The sequence below is a fragment of the Corvus hawaiiensis genome, chromosome Z, assembly GCF_020740725.1.
Source record: "Corvus hawaiiensis isolate bCorHaw1 chromosome Z, bCorHaw1.pri.cur, whole genome shotgun sequence".
Taxonomy (NCBI): domain Eukaryota; kingdom Metazoa; phylum Chordata; class Aves; order Passeriformes; family Corvidae; genus Corvus; species Corvus hawaiiensis.
The window spans coordinates 2061259-2083185 of NC_063255.1; the positions used below are offsets into that span (position 1 = coordinate 2061259).

A 21927-nucleotide genomic window follows, 5' to 3' on the forward strand; every position below is an offset into this window, starting at 1 on the left:
TACGGGGGCGCAGCCCCATCGCGGGGGCGGCCGCCGTCCCATTCTCGGGGATGGGCGGCGCGCTCCTCTTGTCTGAGGGATCGGCTGCGCAGCGGGACTGCAGGGGAGGGCGAGAGAAGGGCGGTCAGGGGACGGCGCGTGTGGGTGTGAGCTGCACCGCCGCGTCCCCGGGCCGCGGGAACGGGAGAATAGGGGCAGCGCTGCAGGCAGCGACGGCGGGCTGGAGGAGCGGAGCCGGGGCAAGACCGCACGGCTCCGTACGTGCAGAGCTGAGGAGCTTCCCGAGCGCTGCCCTTCGCACCGAAGAGGGCTGAAGGGGAGGAGAGCGAGGTAACCAATAGGTTGTCCCAGGAGAAAGCGAAACAGGGACACACCCACCACCCTCCCCGCCAAGCAAAGACCGGGCTGCCCGCGGCTGTACTCCGCACTGCCCGCCAAGCTGCATGGAGGGGAAGGGAAGGGGTGGGCAGAGCAGGACACGAAGGGCCGCCCGGCTGCCTCCTCCCGAGTCACGGTGACACCCCGCTCACCCCACGCCGAGCCGGACCCATCGCGCACGTACCCGGGTGACCCTGCCGGGCACCCGAGAGCAGTAGGACGGGGCGCGGTGCTGCCGCCGCGGCCACGGGCGGGCCGCTCTCGGGCCCGTAACTCGGGCCTTGCTTACGCCCCCATGGCTTCTGTAACCGGGGAAGCCAAGACACAGGACATAAAACATTACTGGAAAACACTAACATTTTCCTCCTTCGGTACACATGTACTGCTCGCTCGGAGTTCCCTTCAAACCTGTTTAGTTGTTCAAAGTGTTTTGTTGCAACTCTCTGCATACAGATCAGGTGACTAGATTGAAGCTCCCCATGCCCTCCCAGTATTAAGATATGAATCAACTGCCCGCACCTGTGATTTGAAAACCCGCCACATAGCACAGTTCCAATAAATCTTGTGGGGAATCCTGAACCCCTCTTCGGAGGATTATTGACAGACTAAACAAATTTAAGATAGATGCTGTTAAGATAGACAATGGTAATTGCCATTGTCTTCCTGGCAGGACAGCCACGAAGAACACTGTACATGTGTACTGGGTAACATGCAAAAACCTGCCAAGTGCAAGCTAAGATGTAGATTTGCACTTGCCTGTGAAGTATCCAGGTATGGGCTCATCTTCACTACCATGGTCACAGTGCCAGCCACCTTGGATTTGTTTTGGGTTCTGTCGCTAGCAGCTGAAGTGGGAAATCACTATTTGCTCAGAGAAAACTGTGGCAAGCACAAAAGCTTTACAATTATGTTAAGATAATGATTTGAAAGACAGAATCACCTCCATTTTCATCATCTTCATTTCCATGTCACAATAGGGTTTGCTGAAATACTGTCAAGTCTAGTACAACCACCTCAAAACAGGAGTGGCACATTGTAAACATTAACTGAAGCTTTTTGTTTGAGATTGGTTTCAAAACCAAAATATCATCCTAGTTCTAGACTGAGCATAACTGTAGCTCGTCAAGTGATGAGCCTTCTGGATGAGGCAAGGTAAGAAAACCACTGACAAATGTGTAAATGGGCAAAAAACAGGATTCAGCTTTGAGGAGGTGGCTGACTCTCCAGTACCATCCTGAGACGAGGGACTGTGATTTATGCACTTTATCGTCATCACTCTACACAAATGCAGTGCAACTTCTAGAAATCTTCTGACCACAGTTTTCCCAGTCAGTCTTGTACTGCAGATAGTGTTTTAACATAGCACGGGAGGAACTCCTTCGAAGAAGAGTAACAAAACAAACCATGCAGATTTGTATAAACAGTCTGATCACAAGGTAAGCAAAATGGCTCAAGAACATCCTGGTAAATCTGCTCTGATTATGTAATTCCTTTATGACTCTGTCCTGTCCTTCAATTTCACTAACATCAAGTCTATTCTTATTATAATGGTATTCAAGAACCACTGAATACCAGAAACAAGAAAACAGTATGACAAAATAATACTGCTGTGATACATGGGGTGATGAAAGATGTATTCATCCGTGTTAACCACTGAATTAATTTCTTGAATTTCAAGGAAAATATTGACATGCTACAGACAAGGAGAAAAGGGGGCACAAGAAGCCTGTAAACAGATGTAAGGACAACTACTTCTGAAGATGTATGTTACTCCCCCATTGACAGGTTTTCACTAAATACACAGATTTGTTTTCTTTGCAGTATTAAGTCCTCATCCATAATTCTTTCTTAAAGACGCTCTCTTTCACTTTCCAGTCAAGAAGTCTCAATTTACTGTTCATTTCAGCAACTTGTCAAGTCTAAGATTACTGTTGCAGTTTAGCATTCTAAACCTGAACTTCTTCCCTGGGTAATACAGGAGGTACAGTTGACTACAGTACACATGCAGCTATCATGGTATTACTAAAAAAAATCAAGTAAAGTACAGGATAACATATCTTGAAGAGATGAAGTTTGGTTGAGTGCTAGGATGCTCACTGATTTATTAATTCTAGCCTTCAAACTTAGCATTTGCAGTTATTCATACAAAAAGTACAAAAGATTTATTTTACAGAGTGGTTTATGATTCTGAGTCTTCCCAGGAAAGAGAAAAGTGTCTTCATTTTTTCCCCCTTCCTTATTTCTCACTGTTAAATCTGTGGATTTCTCTTCTTAAAAAAAATAGTTCAATACAAATGCAAAATGGTAATGTATATTTGCTCTGGTGCATTAAGTGTAGAAATCAGATTTGTATGCTGAGACATAATGTAAAAACTGTATATTTATGCAAAACACAGGATTTCATGTTTTTTACTCCCCATAATAAACTTTTTTTTCATTCCAAGAGTCTTCAAGCTATCCTTTAAAGGAAAAATATTTCCCAGTTGATTATGTTTGCATTCCAATATAAACTACTTCTATTTCTGACTGCTAACAAGAAATTACAAAACCGATGTTCCACACTTGAAAGAAAGTATGGAATATATCTGTGCTCATCTACAATTTGCAAGACTTCTGTTTAATAAACACCAAGTATAGTATATAGGATTTTGACTATTTTCACATATACAGCAAGTACTCAAGTCCTTCTTATTTCCTTTATAAAAGCATCTCAATCCAATTAACAAAGATAGTACACTTACAAAAATTCAAATATATAGTACATTTGTTTCTGTACATGTATGTGCAAGATTTCCTGGCAAAAATACAATAGGGAATCCAACAGTTTGACCATTTACATCTCCTTTGGCAAATATAACTTTGTATCACATGATGTAAGTACCATCTTTGTAGTATTTCATGGATTCTAGTTGCTGAGTCATTGCGAGAACATCCTGAAATCCTGTACTGAGTCCGGACATGTGTTGAAAATAAGCTTCCTTCTCCACTTGGACAGTTAAGTTGTTTACGCCAGCATCTTTCAGAATTGCTGTGACCTGAACAGAATGGTACAGTTAACATCAGCATTGTACTTCATATGTATCTCACAGTAACTTGCAGTATTCTGGCTCTGAAATGCTGTAAACATCACCCCCCCTCCCCCCCCCCCGCATACCACTGTGAAGAATTCAACTCTCTGGAAAGCAAAGAGTACCTTAAGAGGGTATGGCTTTGCAACTTCTGCACACTGGGTGCATAAGGAAATATGTATCTTTTTAAGGAAAAGAGAAACCCACGGCAGACAGGTAGTGGATATCCAGTTATAAATGCGTGATTAGCATCCAGATATCCCTACTGTTTATTCCCTGTTTTGCAGGCCTGTTTTTCCACCTCCCCTTTTTTTCTCAGAGCAGATATAGTGCGACTTTCACCAGTGAGTGTTTTGGCAGATGTTCTAGAAAACAACTCTTTACACAGCTAATTTCAAGCTAGCAGGCAAGGGGCAGTACAGCGTTAGAGATCAGCTCTCAGACAATAATGGAGAACTACAAAAAAAAATCATACGTGTCAGCTTGAAACTTCGGTCTATGACTGAAAGGGAGATGTCGAGTAGGAAATTAAGAGTCAAAAAACCTTGCACTTTACCTGCTGTACAATTCTCTGTTCCATCACATCCGATACTACTTGCACATGTACTGTGCCTGCCACAACAGTTGCAGAGTGACACCAAAAGTGAGGATCTCTGTAGGATATGACTCCCTCTATTTTTTGAATCTGTAAAGAAATTTCATTAGCAACAATTAAGTAATTTTAAACTTGTATATGTACATGGCTATTGGTGGATAATATTTTACAAGGAAACAAAACTGTGTAGCACAGCAGCTTTCCAAATAAGCTATATTCAGAAATATCTTGTTTTGAAAGGTCGGTCATCTTGCTACTACTGTAAAATTCTAGAAGGTAAAAGTCAAACTAAATGAAAACCCCAGAAGATCAATGCTAAACAGGATGAGGAAAAAAATCCCCTGATTTAGTAAACAGATCATAGGAACATATATGGATAGACTAATCAGAATGCTGGTTTGGCATCTACCAGGGCACTTGTTACCTCACTGTTGAGCAGCTATATTTAGTTATCATAGCTGAACTTAATTCAGAGACATAATTTCTTTTCCATAATTTATGATTTTTTCAAATTGATCTTTGTTCTGGATTGGCTGTGATGGTTTTTCAGAGCAGCTGGTAAGGTGCTGTGTTTTGGATTTCTGCCTAAAACCTTTTTGATAACACACCAATGTGTGTTATCACACCAGCTATTGCTGGACTGTTCTGGCTTTCTCTTTGCTATCAGACAGTTTCAAGGCTTTGTATTTTTCCCACTTTGCCCTTGCCCTAGTGGGTAGGCTGGGGATGGACAAGAAGTAGGGAGGTGACACAGCCAGGGCAGCTGACCCAAGTTGTCCACAGGAACACTGCATGCCATATTAACACCTTGTTCAGCAGTAAAAGCTGGGGTAGAGAATGAAGTGGGGATTCTGGCTTCCAAGGTGGCTGTTGTTTGGAGACCGTCTGGGTATCGGTCTGCTTGAGGGAGGTGGTACACCACTTTTTTTTCCTTTTTTCCACTGCTCTTCCTTCACCTGTTAAATTGTTCCTGAGTTTTCTTGCTTATGCTCCCCTGACCCACTAGCAGTGGTGGTGGTGGGAAAGGAGGGGAGTGAGCAAGTGGCTGTATGGATATCTGGCTGCTGGCTGAGGTCAACCTACAGCAAGCATACTGTTTTACTGTGATGTAATTTTTAAAATGCTTTCCTTCTATTTTTTAATGAACTGGCCTTTGATTGTTCTCAAAAAGTACTTTCTTCTTCTCCAGTCTCTCAGAATTAGTCTTCCTTCATGAAAAAGTGAAACCACACTCTGCACCTTACTTTCCTTTCGCTACATAAAAAATCTCTCCCAGACAATTCCCATTCCCTTCTTTCTCATGCAGACAAGAACATACTTCCCCCTCTACTAAATGACAGGACACCATAAGCATACTCTTCCTTGAAGCCTCTAGTTGATAGCATCCTCAAAGAACTTTTAACTCATTCTTTTACAGAGAGGAGTTCTCCACACTGAGGTCCACACTATGATTCTGGTCAGGAACTTCAAATGAAGCAATAGCAAAGACTAGGTACAGCCTCACAGCTGATGCCATACTGCACCAGACAGGAAGAGAACAGACTAGAAACAGAAGGTAATTAGAAAGAAACAGCTCTTTTTTTGCCATCCTACCTACTGTGAACCAGTATACTCTTCATGATACGGACAAATCAGAAACCTTGACATTACAAGCTCATTATATAATCCTGTAGCCTGAATGTTCGTAAGTTTAAAAAGGCAGGTTTGGGGAAGTGCCATATTACTTTCTTAGTACTACAGTGTGGTACATTTACCACACTGTTACCATACTTGTCTGAAATCATGGGCTACTCATAAAAGCAAAAAACAATGGAAGTCTTTTTAGCTGCAAACCCACTTTTATCATTAGAACTAGTCATTTTGTCACTTCTCTGCAAAATAGATTTTAAACAACCTGAGACATGAAGTTGTCTAAGGCAACAGAAGCTGTCTGACCAAACGGCTTGAGTTTAATAATCATTAAAAACAGTTACAGCTTTGTATGTTTGTATACGAAAACATTTATAATTTTACCTTTTCCAAAGCAGCATGCAGATCTTTTTCCTGCTCTGGAGGTATCCTCAACAAAAGCACTTGACAGGCATCTTTCAATAGTGGGATAACACTAAGAAAAATCAATGTAGCAATAAAGAGAGAGCAGAGTGGATCAGCTATGAGCCATCCAAATTGCTGAATAAATATCGTGGATACAATAACACCAACACTGCCAAGAGTGTCTGCTAACACATGCAGAAACACACCTAAAACCAAAACAAACAAAGTAATTAACAGTTCTGTCTAAAATGTACATATATGTTCAACAGCAGAAACTTAGTAAGGCTTACTAAATATCCTCAAACAGAGATGACTCTCTGCCTAACCTGGGACAAAATACACTAAATATTTCGCTTTTCTAATGTTTAATTACAAATTAATGTAAAAACAATTTTTACTCTATAGGGCAATGATCTAGGTAGGCATCCACAGACTAAAGTATATGAGAATAGTCTGTAAATTGTTAGTGGGATTTGTACAACATAGCATAATCATTTAACACTGTACATAAGGACTCATTGATCCTTAATGGAGAGTTAAAAGATCAGTGTACATGCATTGACTTGCTAATGTGGACACACATGAATGTACTGGTTGGTTTTTGTATGCCAATTCTACTCCAATTTTACAAGAGCATTGTCTTTGTGCTACTGCTATGAATGTTATACCTTCTACTGCTTTAATTGTGGGTTCATTCTCAATGTACACTCAATGGGCATAGAAAAATACTCTCCAACCATTGGTAAGATTAGTGCTAGTTAAGTGTCAGGATTTTAAAGAATATTGAAACATGAGTATAGGCAGACTTTACAAAAATGACAGACATAATGAATATGAATAATCAGGATAACCAACTGAGTTAAGACATAAAATAACCTATGAATCATGAGACTATTTACCATATTCTGACAAGCTTACACAGAAAACATCATTCCTTCATAGGTTTTTTTTATAAGCCAGACAGTTGGTAAATAACTACTTTCTAAATACTAGAGAAAAAATCCTATGCTGAAGTTTTATATAGAGTGCCCTTCTCAGTTAGCTTATGATTTTTGATTTGGAAGTTTTTCTTTAGCACCTTATCTTCTGAATCACAAATAAAAGCATATTCTATTGCTGGTCTGTATTTTTTCTCCTGCTTCTTATCCCCTTCCCTGGTTTTTACAACCAGCTGTCACATGACACCTAGAAGCATGGTAGCATCTTTATAATAATAGAGACCTTGTACCTTCATTTCCAGTTTGAACTTAGAAATGAGGACTTTAAGCTTTTTGACTATGGTTTACAGTGATCTTTATTAATGTTAGTGAAGACTGTAGATTACTGCTTTTTATTGTTCCTTATGTATTAAAGACATATGCATAGAAACATTTAAAGTTTCTTCAAGTTAAATTCATTAATGGTTTGAGCAATTCCTGTATAGCACATTTAATGGCTGTCAGATCACTCCTTGAGAGCACTTTTTAGATTGACGCATAGTACTGCATAGGTCTGATTCTGAAAATCTTCAGTCTCCTAGAAATCATGTACATCACTTATGATTCAACAATCTGTACTTGCCTCTCATGTTGGTGTTCATGCCTCCTCCAGAGGATCCATGAGAATGTCCATGGCTGTGGCCATGGTCACTGTGGGAATGGCCGTGCCCGTGGCTGTGGCTGTGGCCATGGTGAGAATGGCTGTGATCATGTGCAGGACAGCCTCCCCGAGAAGCCCCGTGGGAGTGAGCGTGGCTGAAGGCACAGATACCAACAAGGTTTACAATCAGCCCTCCAACAGAAACCGGCTGTGAGAGGGAGAAAAGTCTTTAACTTCACTGCATCCTCACAGCTATTCAAACTCATTTTCTAGAACAAACTTATTTTTCTAGAACCAGAAACACCATGCACTTAATTAAGGAAAACTGTGGAAGTCCACAACTTCTCTGGGCAACCTGTTCCAGTGCCTTACCGTCTTCACAGTAAAGAATTCCTTCCTAATATCTAATTCATTCCTAGTATCTAATCTATACGTACCCTGCTTCAGTTTGAAGCCATTCCCTCTTGTCCTGTCGCTAAATGCCCTGGTAAAAAGTCCCTCTCCAGCTCTCCTGAAAGCTCCCTTCAGATACTGGAAGGACTAACACCCTGGAGATAAACATAAATTAACCATTAACTGCAAAACTACACTGAAACAGAAGGACAAAACTTACAGTTAGCATGTTTGTATCTATGTCTGGAGGATCCACCAGTCTAGCCACTGATTCCATGAAGACAAAGAAAGCAATCACCATCAGAAAGAGGCCATTAATAAATCCAGAGAGAATTTCTACACGTCCATACCTGAAAGTAAATACACATACTTTTGAGAGTGAAGAATAGGTACTCTGAACAAATGTCAAAGTTATAATAAATAAAGTTGTAATTCTTTTAATACAGCATTAAGATTGCTACGATTTTTTTCCTCAATGTCACGGAATCGCGCCTGAATTTCTAAGTTATTTTTTTTCTGATCAAGAGGTTGCCAGTTTCCAACTGTCCAAACTCCATTAGGATAAAGCAGTATAGAAGAATTCTCTTAAATATACTGCCCATTCAGGGCTTCAAATTGCTAAACTGTTATGCAAACATATAAGTTTAATTATATCAGCTGAATCTAGATCTTCATGTGAACACTGATTTTTAACATAGATTTTTGTTTGACATAAACGCATAGAATGAGGTAATTTCTAAATGATATTCACATTGATAGAAGTTTTACTTGTAGAGGTAAGTGAAAATTACATTTCAGACATATTTTTTGCAGAGGTAAGAAGAGAATAGCATGAGCACAAATAGAACAGAAGAGACACAGTGAAAAGCCCACAGAAGCATGCATTAGTAAAATATCCCAAACAAGGACATTTTGAAAATGAGCAAGAATTAAGTTTCAAATAGTCCTTAAAGAACCCAAGATACATACCCATATGAAAATATGCGAGTTGCTTTCCACCTTGTCATCAGAGCTGCAAAAAGCCCCATCACTAACGCAGAACAATCAAAAAGCATGTGAAAGCCGTCAGAAATAAGACCAAGGCTATTGGTCCATACTCCATAAAAAAGCTCCACAAAAGTGAAAGCCTAAAACAAAATAAGAGTTTTAATTTTTCAAATATTAACTTCTATATTAATGTTTTTGTAGATAGAAGGATATTCTTTTCACAGAACCCTCAATATTTTTCAGAGCTATTGTTCAAAGTATTTCTAGACCATTTTTTCTCTCCTCCAGTGAAATCCGTGATGCATTCCAAGTCTATGAAGAGACATTTTTGAACCTACTCTCCTTAAAGCCTCACACATAAAAACCCAACTCTTTACAGGAGTGAATTTAAGTTTTCATTTTGAATTTTAAACTAACATTCTGCAGACAAAATTCTAAGCATTTTATCATTAAAAATGGAAGAGCTCTGATCTGACGTATCATTAGTGTAAAAGTAATGCTGCCTATAAATCTGTTATGCCAACATTTTCTCCACCAGTAAGTTGACTGTTTAAATCTTAGGAACTGATTTTGAGAAGGATACACAAGGAATCATTTTTAATACATACACTTACCACATACATTTTACTACTATTAATTCATCTGCCTAAAAACTTTTTTCCAATCTTTCATATTCCATAATGGAATTCCTTACAGTTAACAAGGATACTTCAAGTTTCTCTCCTTATTTTCCTGGAGATCTTTACAAATGAGGTTCTATCAAATTTGATACTGCATCATCTTTTCCTTTCAAGAAAGAGAAGCTAGAAATAAAACTAGCCTACTCCAAAATGACCCTAATCAATCCCACACCTTCTATTTTGTCGTCCCCATCCTTGAAGACCTTATCAGTTTCACCTTACCTGCTGGCAACATTGAAGTCAACCTTAAACATACTGTCATACACATATTCAGTTACTGGTGCAACCCTTATACATAGAACCAGTGTGACACTGTGACAATAAAACAGTGACCACTAATTAAATTACTCTATCAAAGGTCACTGTCAAACCAGTTGATTATGGGAATCTTTTAAAGAATGACTCTTCTTATTGTATTATATATGCACTACTGTGATTGGTTTGAAGAAAAAAGCCATGCACTTACCAGATTTAGGCACAAGAAATAGAAGATCTGCCTAGAATCATACTCTTCAAGGATTTGTTTCAGTGACTCCTTAATAAACCGGGGCAATGACTGAGAGCTCTGCTGTAACGCATCACCCATGAAGTTATAGAGAGGAGTGCCTTCAGGGGAATAGCCAATAAGGGTACCCTTCTGCCCTTTCCTGGAGGGGGAGGACAGGATATTGGCAGCTGCAAGGAAAGTATTGAAGTTTTTGTTGCTGTTTCTAAGCTTCACAGCTAGTTTATAATGTGTTTAATCAACAATCCAAGTTTACATGAAGTTTGCAGGCAACAAAGTGATTGTCAACTTCATCTTGAGATTTATCATTAGATTTCATTGCTATGTAAAATTAGATCATCACTTCCACAAAAGATCTATCACATTCCTTTTTTTTCTTCCCGACAGACAGTAAAAGAGTGAAAAGCTACAGGCTGCCTTATTCAAAAGAATCCATAAAAGCTCATCCAAAAGAATTCCACACACCTCAATTTTCTAACTGGCCTTCCAGTTACACAAGACCACAGATTTAACCACAATTTAGAATACGTACATAAAAAGAAGAAGACAGCACTCACTACCACCCCTCCAGAAAGAACATGCTCTGTGCTTTCATGGTGAGGTGGCTTGTTCATAGCTCGTAGCTGGTCTGTTATTGGATGTGTCCAAAAGTTGCCAAAAAGCAGTGCACTAATGAAAATAAGAAAGGATCCGTATCGAGCACACGTGGAAGCTTCCATCTTCACAGAGCATATGGACTCCACATAGAAATCCAGGATCACAACAAAGAAGATGACTGTTACGAAAGGCATGATGAGAGAAGACCAAGACTCTACTTTACTCTGCAACAAAAAATAAATTTCAAACAGGACTGCTCACCAGAAGAGTGATTGTATTTATAGCATTAAAGCTCGTTAACTTGAATTACAAGTGTTTTCACTAATCCATAAACCATAAATACTTTTAGACTTTATCATATAAACACATCATTCCAGATATAGAAAGAAACATAGGTCTAAAGTGCACTAAAGTACTTTATTTTAAATACTTTCACATTCTTAAAAGGAATACCATATGCAATGCCATGGTTGCAAAGGCCCACTCTCCCTATGCATGCAGGCAGAAAGAGCATTTTTTAAAATGACAATAAATAATCTACTTCTTAGGGATAAAAGAGCGCTGTATTTATATAGTCATTAATGCTTGTGAAAAGTTAGTAGATGAACTCAAGATAAAATTTCTGAACTAGAAGGATGAAATACAGTTATCACACAAAAGAGGAAATTAAAGTATCACACAGATAGTATCACACAAAAACAAATATAGAAGAAAAGCGTAATGGAAAAAATTCAAACAAAGCTTACTAAAAAATAAAGACAGCAACTTTGGTAATTCTAAAGGTATCTTAAAGGAAATATTTAAATTGCACTTCAAAAGCATTTAAAAATAAAATTTATCTTTGTATTTATTACCTTACCTCTGTTGTCAGAGAGAGAACAATAACCCACGGGCACAAAAGAAGGACGGAAACAAGATGAGACAAAGCTTGAAGACGCTTGGCTCCACCTACATCTACAGATAGTTTTCGGGATGCCATGTGAAAACCAACCTTACAGCACAATGCGAGTACCAGAAGCAGTACTCCACCCTGGAGACATAAAGGGATTCCATTAGCATTTCTTAAGTACCAAAAACCTCACTCCAAACATAGTGACACATGGAGAGAAGATTAATGTGCTTTTCTTAACCTGACAACAAAAACCAAAACTAGGATAGCTTAGCACTATTCCCAACAGCCTAATATGAGCTGAATTTTAAAACTCTCGATAGTGTTCGTTGGCATACACCAGCAGCAAAACGGTAGCAAACACCACCTGAGGAAGAAAAATCACCCAAAGCTTGTTTTTTCCATCTTCCATTATTAAAAGTGTGTTGAAAGCATACATAAACCCCCAAAGGTTCACATATCTTGTCCTCTAGATCTTTCATAACCTTTTCATCTACTTACCTTTGATCATATTGTATCACATTTCTTTACAATATACTCTTTCAAAATTGTTCTGTAAATTAATTACAAGATACACAGCATCTCATCTCCCTTAGATCACACTTGCTTTTGTGCACCATTAACCAGTCTTTCTAACATTTGGTTTATTTTTATAGTAACACTTTCTCAGTTGCTCCACATCTTTTTTCTGTTTTAGTCCTTAATGAAGCCACTTCAGCAAGACTAAGCTAACACAACTCAATCAGCCAGGTAACCCCATATAGTAAGGTTATGATAGACAGCTATTCATACCACCAATTACAACTGGACTATCTTACTGAGAGGTATCAGAATCTGGGTCTTCAAATACCAGTTTAATGTAAAGGAAAAACTAGGGAAAGCTAAAGATGCACCAACAAAACACAGGCAACAAAAGTAAGAAATGGCTTGTACACAAAGCATTATAAAAATCCAGAACACTGATGACAGAATATTTCATGGTAATTTTAACGAGACTTTTTAGGTTATGCACTACAGCGAAGTCCTTACCAGCTTTAGAGGTTGAATATTACATGGTTTAGCTTGCTTTATTGAAGCTCTTCATACTCTGATCAGTATGCAAAAACTACAGTGCTAGTTCAGTTCCAATATGGGGTGGGGATGTTCAACCTTTTGGTTTTCATTCCGGCATGGATTAGCTCTGAGCTGGTGAATATCTTACCTACAAAACTTTAGATAGATATTCTAAAATACTTGTTATTTACCTTGTGATCTGCAACACCCAGGAAAGCAATGATTGTATACAGAACATGAGTGAGAGCACTGTCATGATGCCCCTCAGCTAAATAAAAAATTAAGGAAGAGTTTCATTTGATTTTCTTTTTTTTTTTTTTAACCAGGAACAACAAGAATACGCAAAGGTAGCAGAACACAGAAAGCAGATGTAAGCAAACTGAGCTTTATGGTGTGTTGGCATGTGCAGGACAACCAGGGGATTGCGCCCAGCCCTCAGCATGGGTTTGTGAAAGGCAGGTCCTGACTGACCAACCTGATCTTCTACGACAACGTGACCTGCCTAGTGAATGAAGGAAAAGCTGTGGATGCGTGGGCTCCAGTAAAGCCTTGGACACCATTTCCCACACAATCTTCCCAGAGAAACCAGCTGCTCCTGGCTTGGACAGGTGCACGTTCACTGTGTAAAAAACCGTCTGGATGGCTGGGCCCAGAGTGGTGATTTGTGGAGTTACATCCAGCTGCTGTTCAGTCACCAGCGCTGTTCCCCAGGGCTCAGTACTGGGGCCAGTCCTGTTTTATACCTTTATCAGTGATCTGAGCAAGGGGATCAAGTGCATCCTCAGGCAGTTGGCAGGTGACACCAAGCTCGGTGGCAGTGTTGATCTTTTCTTCACAGAAAGGATTATCAAACACTGAAACAGGGTGCCTAGCGAAGTGGCTGAGTGAACATCTCTGGCAGCTCTTAAAAGACATAAAGACGTAGCACTTAGGGACACAATTTAGTGGTGTGCTTGGCAGTGCTGGGTAAACAGTCGAATTATAATTTAATTCAGTACACTCAATTTCACATTTTCTCTGCTCCAGTAGTAAGAGTCACTTGCTGTTACACGTAACAAGAAAGGATACGATGTTCTGCTATTTTAGCCATGAGGTCATCATTATCAAAAAGTAGTAAGCAGATGACAGCTATGATGAAAAATGCAGCACCTCTTGTCTGTAAAAAAACCAAACAAACAATAAACAACCAAACAACAAAAACCCCTAAGTATTTCTACAATCTGCTACAATAGATTACTATCAAAAAATCCAGGAAGTTAAGTCCCCTCCTTCCCTGCTTCCTGATCTATGTAACATATTGCAGAAAGAAAACCATGAATGAAACCCCTATTATTTTTAAGAAAGTGGCCATGACAATATCATTTCACATTTTTTCTGATTTTCAGACTTACCAGATAACTCAGGACACATCACCACTGTAGCAAGCTAGAAGCTGGTATCCTACAAACTTTAAGTGTGATTACTTTCTTCTTCATGGTGTGTTTCTGCCTGCCAGAATGCACTGCTACTTCAGCCTGATGATTCAATGTTTTGTAGCTTCAATGAGCTACAAACAAGATCTGTACAAACTACTGAATTTTGTCTTACGGGACCTAAAGGCTAGGGAATTATGCAAAGACTAAGGGAAAGAACAGCTCTGAGGTGCTTTTGTGGGGAAAGGACAGAGGTAGTGATGAAATCTCAGCTCCCAGAGCTTTCACCACCCAGATTTAAACCACTGCAATTTTTGGTATTCATTATCTTAGCTACATACTGAGCTCTGTGTCTGAAAAATACTATTACAATCTTCTAAAGTCCAATAGAGCTATCACATTCTTGTTTCAGAAAGTTATCTGATCAGTTCATTTCATAAAGCTGAGACGTTCAGAGGACAGGGTTATTGCTCCCTTGTTTCTGCTGCCTTAAGATACGCAGCTTAATTACCAAATGTGGCCCACTAAGATACAGATTGACAAAGAATCTCTGAAGCTCTACATCTATCCTTTTGGTAGCTGGCTGGAGAAAATAATTTGTCTTCAGCATGATCTTCATGCTGGATGCCCTAAGCTTCTCAATTTGCACGGGGTGAGCATAGAGTTGTCAGTGCAGATGACTGTGACTTTACTCTAAGGCTGCCTGAAAGTGCTTAGGGGATTCCAGTGCAGTTATGAGACACAGATTTCAGAACTTACAGCCTGAGATGGTACCAAAGTTGAGACTTCCCTTCTAGCCTCAGGTATATAACAGCAGGTATTTTCCTCCACCTGTTACTGTTTTTGAGTTAAAGTGCTCAAAACTGCTAGGTATTGGGATAAGTTCATTCAATTTAGGGCTGATTGGGCACATTTAGAGAACACCTTGCAAAAGTATGTACTGCGGGACTGGAGACAGAGCACACCTCAAGTATAGGTCTTCAGTTAAATGAAAGGGCCTAAGTATTCAGCACACACAGGATCATGCAGACATAAAAGTACTTAAGAGAACTTCCTGGCAGAAAGAAATGATGTATGTGAAAAGCTAAACACACTGAAGATTCTAGGCCAGGAACTGGAGACTGTATTGCTAGACTTCAATGTCTAAGGGTCAGGACCACTACATGCACGATGTTCTTTTGCCAGTTTGAACCCAAAATCCCATTACAAAGAATGCTGAAGTGCAAAAATAATTCTCAAGGTTCTTTTCTGCCCATAAACAGAAAAACTTCTCAGGTATCTGCCATGGATATCCAACACCTTCACGTACTGGTTACCTCTCAATGCCATATTTATTAATTCAAGTAGTACATCTTAAAATTCCACCACTAATTAAACTAAAAAAGCACGTATTTCTATGAACATGGATGTGAACCACAGTTTGCTTCAGGTAAAGAAGTACTTGAATTTATAGGATTCAGTATGTTTTACATTTGGTAAAATAGATTTTTAAATACCTTTGCTGGTCCTCCACCTGAGCTTGTGAACAAGACACTAAGGAGTGACAGCACAACCACATCACTGTGCTCAAACAGTAACAACGTTCTATAAAAAAGTGAAATAAATACTCCATTTACCATGAGTTTACCTCACAACCTTGATATACACTATTTCAGCTAAAATTAATGACACAACGAAGATTTATCCTGTGATTACAACAGCAGGTTTAAGCAATTAAAAAGAATAAACACAGATCAATTTCCCTTCACCAGCAATAGATCTAGCTGCAGACATTTATACATGCTACAAAACAAGAACTTCCTAAATCAAGGAACAGATTAAAATTATTAATTTACAAATAACTTTAAATTGTATTTTCTTCTAACAACACAAGATACTAACTTACTCAAGATGGACTTAATATTCCCACTACAATACCTCCTCTAAACCAGCTTCTGCTCCCAGAGAAAAAAAGACATCCTGTTCTGTTGCATGGCATTCTGTTTATTGAGGGGCTGATAACGTAGTAGCTTATGCCAAAACCTCTTAATTGCTCAAAATAAAAAAGTCTAGCTGACACACTACCTCCTTGAGACAGCAAAGGCTGCCTAACAAGCTGTAATGACAGCTTTTCTGAGCAGAACATGGAAGTAATTATTGCTGTCAAGTTTACCAAGTGCTTTTGCAATCCTCTGCATAGCAATACAACATGCTAGGACCCATGTAAATGGTTCTGTTTGGGCAGGCTGCCAGCATCCAGAAAGATATGAGAGTAATAACTTAATCACAGCATTATTACTCTCAGGTATGCCTTCTCCTGTGTAGATGATAAAACTTCACATTCATAAATGTATAATTTAAGGCTTTACTTTCCTCTCTCTCGTGAAACATGCTTTCCAATATATTAACCTTCATTTTGTAAGTCTAGCTACTCTTGTATAATTACTCAGTCAATAGTGCTAACACACAGCACAAATGGTTTTACCTGTACATGCACTAATGTTACCCAATTTCAACACAGAGCACACAGCCACCCAGGTAAAAAAGTACCCCGCAACCAGTGCAGAAATTGATTCTATTTGCCTGTCAAAGGAATACCAGCTGCTAGCACTAGCCGTCAAGCCATGGACTCCAAACAGGTAAATAAACAATTGGCATTACACTAATGGCAGGGAAATGACAAAAAATATATTCTGTGACCTTGATGTATCACTCACATCAAGTGTTTAAGCATTACCAAGAATTTCACTGGCATCTCATAAAAGAAGCAGTGAAGAAAATTACACACGTAAATACCTACAGAAAGTATATGTACTTTTTTCCAAGCACTAAAGATTTCACAGGAAAATTCATAAGGATTCAATAAATTTTCGAAATATACATTAAGTGGCTAGCAGCATGATCTGACGGACAGAAAACAAAAAGCAAAGGAACAAGACAGGGAAGGATCACAAAAGAAAAACAGTATTTACAGTAGATATGTATTTACCTCAGTGGTCCACAAAGAGTGAGGCCAAAAAACCACAAGAGTGAAATGATACATCCAACAACAGCATGCTTAAAAATTTTGATCCACTACAAAAGAAAGGTATTTCATTATCATTTTCTCCAGAGTTTCAAAATAAACACCCTATTACTAGCATTGTTTTAACACAATAGCTGTAGAAATTGAGGGGAAGATATGTGCTTTGTAAGTTCTATAATTACAATTTAAAGTATGATTGTCTTCTTAGCTACTTTGCCAGGCAACTAAGATTTATTTGGACATACTGTGAACCAGAATTTTTTTTTCTACCACAGTACTAGATTCTGTAACATTGTTTGCGTTCTCTTCAACAAAAAGCCTGAAAAATGGTTGAAAAAAATAGCAAGTCCATTTACCTACTTTTTAATCTATTGTATATATTGGATAAACATAAAAAGAACTAGATAAACCATACAAAATTGAGACTAAGACCTTATGCTTACAAATATTTATGTGTATGTTAAATTCTTTCTTCAGGAAGCAGGCTGTAATTCAGATATTCAATACATTATTAACTTTAAATGCAAGTTTTAGAAGAAAAGAAATTAATTTTGGAAATAAGTTAAACAAGACAAAGTACCTACAACAAATATAATATCTTCGAAATCTAGAATTTAAATTTTTTTAGCAACAGTAAAACCATGTATGGACAGATTTTTCTGAATTCAAATCAAAGATGCCATTTATTCCTATTCACATTTTTAAAATTCTGCTATACATGTCTAGTCATGAAAGCAGCTGACACAAGGAACACTCTGAGCCTTTCCTTCAGATTCTGTCTACTTAGCGTACACACTGGATCAAGTTTTTGCACACATAATTACATAAATCCAAGATGAATATGAAGCAGGTGAAGAAAATTTATTTCTTACAAATCAGCAGGTTCCAACCCGACCCCACTCTCAACTCCTTGGGATACTGGGAACTCACAAAGGTTTGACAAGCAGTTAGATCAGGCCCTCATCACATGCAGAAAGGACTCTTCTGTTCTGAGGGACAAGACTGGAGCATTTCAACATTCTGGCAGTCCAGAAATTGCCTGTCTAACTGTCAAAGTCAGCTAAGTAGACTTAGCTTTTTGACTAAGCTTAAGACTCTTTTTGAAAATCCACTCCTCAAAGTAGATGCTTGAATGGCAATAAGGACCAGTCTTTTCACTACACTCTCAAAAGAAGCTGACAAAAGCTAAGAACATTGAGTGTTTTAGCCCACAAGACACTGAGCTAGTTGCACACCTCTGGAAACTGTAACCACATCTTTTAAGTGGAGTAATCTTTGTTCCCCTTTCACTTTTGGCAAAAGCCATATTGCCAAGAATATTTACAAAGATGCAAGTCACTCTTACATATGTCAACTCACCTGACGCTTGGTTACCACTTTTCCAGAAGAAAACGGTTTTTGGAACAAAACCATAAAAAAAGCAGACCTGTCAAAAGGAGAAAGTTTTGTCTATTAGTGTATTAGCAGTCAGCTTTTTATTCAAACCAGATCTAAACAACTAGGTCTCTCATATCTGGCTCAGTTTACAAAATGGCTTCCTCCACAATTTTTTCCATTAACAGGCCACACTGACCACATCCACTGATTTTATTTTCCCTGCTGCATTACCAGTGTCAAATACCAGTACTACAATGATGACAATGAACTTCAGTTCTGGTCAACTTCAAATGCCAGTTCTCGAGAAAATGGCTAATAAGAAGTCGACTTGTTATTTACAAAAGTCAAAATAACTGATCTCAGAAGTTTTGAAGAGAAATAATACTGATTTTTATTAGCAAGATAGATATACCAAAAGGCTTACTCATATATAGAATGCTGAATACACAGTCCTGTAGGAATAGAAGACACAGCACACAACTTTTTCAAGTGGGATCAAAAGTGATGGGCAAAAAAAAAACCTATGGTGCAAGAGAGAAGTCCAGAAATGTACATGAATATGAAATAAAAGGAAAAAACAGGAGTTCCAACTGTTCCAACTCTGTCAAGTTTATTACATTAATGCTCCTCTACATCTCATCAAGTAAACAGGAAGCGGGATTTTGTCTGCAAAGGTTGTTTCTGCGTATTTGCTATCAGCTTTCATACCTCAGCCCTCAATCTGGGAAAAACAACAACTGAATCTGATAAGAACTACAGGAACACAAACTATAAAAAAGAAAGCTTATCCTCTACACCCTTGTTAACAAAATTTGGATGTGCCCAAGTGTCCTGGTTTCAGCTTGGACTGAGATATTTTTTTCTCAGTAGCTGCTACTCCAGTGCTATTGCTGGTGCAGTGCTGTGTTTTGGATTCAGTGTAAGAACAATGTTGATAACACAGTTTTGGTAGTTTCTTAGTACCGCTTATCCAAAATCAAGGACTTCTCAGTTTCACATGCTCTGGCAGCAAGCAGGTGCACAACAAGCTGGAAGGCAGGATGGGCTGGAGGCCTGGCCTGAACTGGCCAAAGGGATGTTCCAGACCATAAATGCCATATACTCAGTATATAAACTGAGGAAGCTATCCAGAAGGGGGGCTGATTGTGATTTGGGGGTGGGCTGGGTATCAGTCATTGTGTGGCTAGCAGTTGCATTGTATGTCACTTGTTTTTATCAAGTTTTCTCTCTCCCTTCCTTTTATTACTATATTTGGCTTATTAACTTATTAATAATTCATTAACTTGTTAATTTCAATTATTAAACTCTTCTTATCTCAACCCACGAGTTTTTCTTTTTGTTTTCCTCCTGATTCTCCTCCCTAGCCCCCTGGGATGGGGGAAAGTGAGGGCACAGTTGTGTCATACTTGATTGCCAGTTGGAGCAACAGTCACACCATGACCACCAGCACTGTGAGCACTGTCAGAGTAGGCCCACCTTTGAAGCTGGAAAAACACTGAAGTTTCTCGAGCACAGAGAGGCCTTACAGAGACATTTGGAAAGACTAGAGAGCTGGACAACTGCCAACAATATGAAATCTAACAAGAGAAAGTGCTGGATTCTCCATCTGTGGTGGGATAACCCTGCTTGTATGCAAGAAGAAGGGGACAAAAGGCTGGAAGGCAGCCCCACAGAAAGAAATCTGGAGGTCTGGGTTGATGGCAAGTTGAATATAGGTCAACAAAAAGGGTCAGCTGTGTCCTGGGGTGCATTTGCGTTCAAGCACAGCATCACCAGCTGCTCGAGGGACATGATTGCAATGCTCTGCAATGCACTGATGTGGTCCCAGCTCAGGTCTTGTGTGCAGTTTTAGGAGCCTCCATGCTAGAAACTGTTAGACTGTGTCTGGGGGAGGCAGCCGAGATGGTGTAAGGTCTCAAGGGCAACAGGAGTATCTGAGGTCGATTGGTTTGCTCAGCTTAGAGAAGGCTCAGGGGTGACCTCGTGGCACCTTCCTCAGTAGAGGGGCGGGTGCTGATCTCTGGTGACCAATGACAGGGCATGAGATGGACTAACACTGCATCACAGTAAATCCACACTGTGCATTATGGAAAGGTTCTTCACTAAGAGAGTGGCCGGCCTCCAGGTGGTAACTGGCTCCCCAGGAGTGTCACAGCTCCAAGCCTGTCAGAGCTCAAGGAGTATCTGGACAACACTCTTGATCATATGTTTAAGTTTCAGATATTTGTATGAGGAGCAGAGAGTTGGACTCAATGGACCTTATGGGTCACTTCCAACTTGAGACATTCCAAGATACTGAAACTGCAGTGAACAGAAATGTGAAGCAAAAACACTGCTGTGAACTTCCCGGATTCACTATTATGCCTTCTTCTCTTCGAGTAAACGATAACAACATAATGCAGGATGACAAGTTTGATGCTGACAAAGAACCAAAGCAGTGGGGAACAAGGCTCCAACGCTTGCACACTCACCCCAGCTGCACTACGAAGATAAACTGCACGAGGTGGACCACTTTCAGGAGATCATAGGATTCAAACAGCCCCACGGCTTTCAAAACCTTGGCGAAGCACAGCAGCACGATGTACCGAGTCAGCCTGCAGAAGAAGAGAGGCCGGTTGGCACCTGCCACGCCGCCACCCAAGCCCGGCCCCGACGCCTCAGCGGAGGCCGCCGGCACCCCCGCCTCCAAGGGGACGCGGGGCGATGCCCACTGCCCCCCTGAAGAGGGGAGGGCGGCCGCTCCCGCCCGCCGCCGTTACCGGGCGCTGGGCACATCCACAGGCCCCAGCGCGCCGCCGCCGGCCAGGGCCTGCCCGCCGTACGGCTGCTCCATGGCGGGACGGAGGGAGCGAGCTCCTGCAGGGAACGGCTGCGAGCGCTCAGGCGCGCAGGCGCGGCCCGCTTGCCCTACGCCGGGAGCACCGCATCGCCCGCGGGCAGAGCGGCGAGACGGGAACAGGGGAGAGCGGAACGGGAACGGGAGCAGCGGCACGGGAACCGGGAACGGGAAGTACGCGATGCAGAGCGCCCGCCAGCGCGCGTGCGCGCGAGCAGTGCGCAGGCGCCGCAGCGGGGGGCGGGGCCGGGGCTGTGAGGGGCGCGGCTCCCTCCCCTCGGGGCGGTAGCGGATTTACTTTATTTATTTATTTATTAGTAATGCAAATCAGTTTATTTTGTGTTATTATGGCACAAAGCCCTGCGCCAGTATCAAGCATCAGGAGACTGTTTCCCTGCCGACGGCTTCAAATGTCCAGTTGAAACTAATGGGAAAACTGAGAAAGAAAATTGGAAATGTCCGCATTGTGAGCTAGCTGCTTTCTTCCAGCCGTGTATCAAGCTCTCTGGTTTTGGTTCGCAACACATGATTTTTGGTACGC

At 40.4% G+C, this 21927-nt stretch overlaps 1 protein-coding gene and 1 long non-coding RNA gene across 2 annotated transcripts; one reads left to right on the plus strand and one right to left on the minus strand.

The window, feature by feature from the left end:
* The first annotated feature begins 58 nt into the window (after positions 1-58).
* On the plus strand, positions 59-7823 carry LOC125319825. The gene is made up of 3 exons (XR_007200900.1): positions 59-1149; positions 5459-5596; positions 7595-7823. It is a non-coding gene; the product is annotated as an uncharacterized LOC125319825 (long non-coding RNA).
* SLC30A5 (solute carrier family 30 member 5) lies at positions 2451-21583 on the minus strand. Its single transcript, XM_048291427.1, has 16 exons — positions 21310-21583; positions 21022-21144; positions 18533-18599; positions 17138-17223; positions 15666-15753; positions 13826-13913; positions 12949-13025; positions 11675-11845; positions 10751-11039; positions 10180-10388; positions 9016-9173; positions 8267-8396; positions 7636-7861; positions 6055-6281; positions 4003-4131; positions 2451-3413 (listed from the first exon to the last, which is right to left on the minus strand). The coding sequence occupies exons 1-16, from the start codon at positions 21381-21383 to the stop codon at positions 3243-3245; spliced, it is 2313 nt and encodes a 770-aa protein (XP_048147384.1). The 5' UTR covers positions 21384-21583; the 3' UTR covers positions 2451-3242.
* Positions 21584-21927: the final 344 nt, after the last annotated feature.

Coding starts and splice junctions, on each gene's coding strand:
- SLC30A5 (XM_048291427.1), bottom strand. CDS start 21,383: ATGGAGCAGCCGTACGGCGGGCAGGCCCTGGCCGGCGGCGGCGCGCTG. Junction 7,862..8,266: donor TAGATACAAACATGCTAACT/GTAAGTTTTGTC, acceptor TCCCTCTCACAG/CCGGTTTCTGTTGGAGGGCT. Junction 4,132..6,054: donor TGCATGCTGCTTTGGAAAAG/GTAAAATTATAA, acceptor ATTTCTTTACAG/ATTCAAAAAATAGAGGGAGT.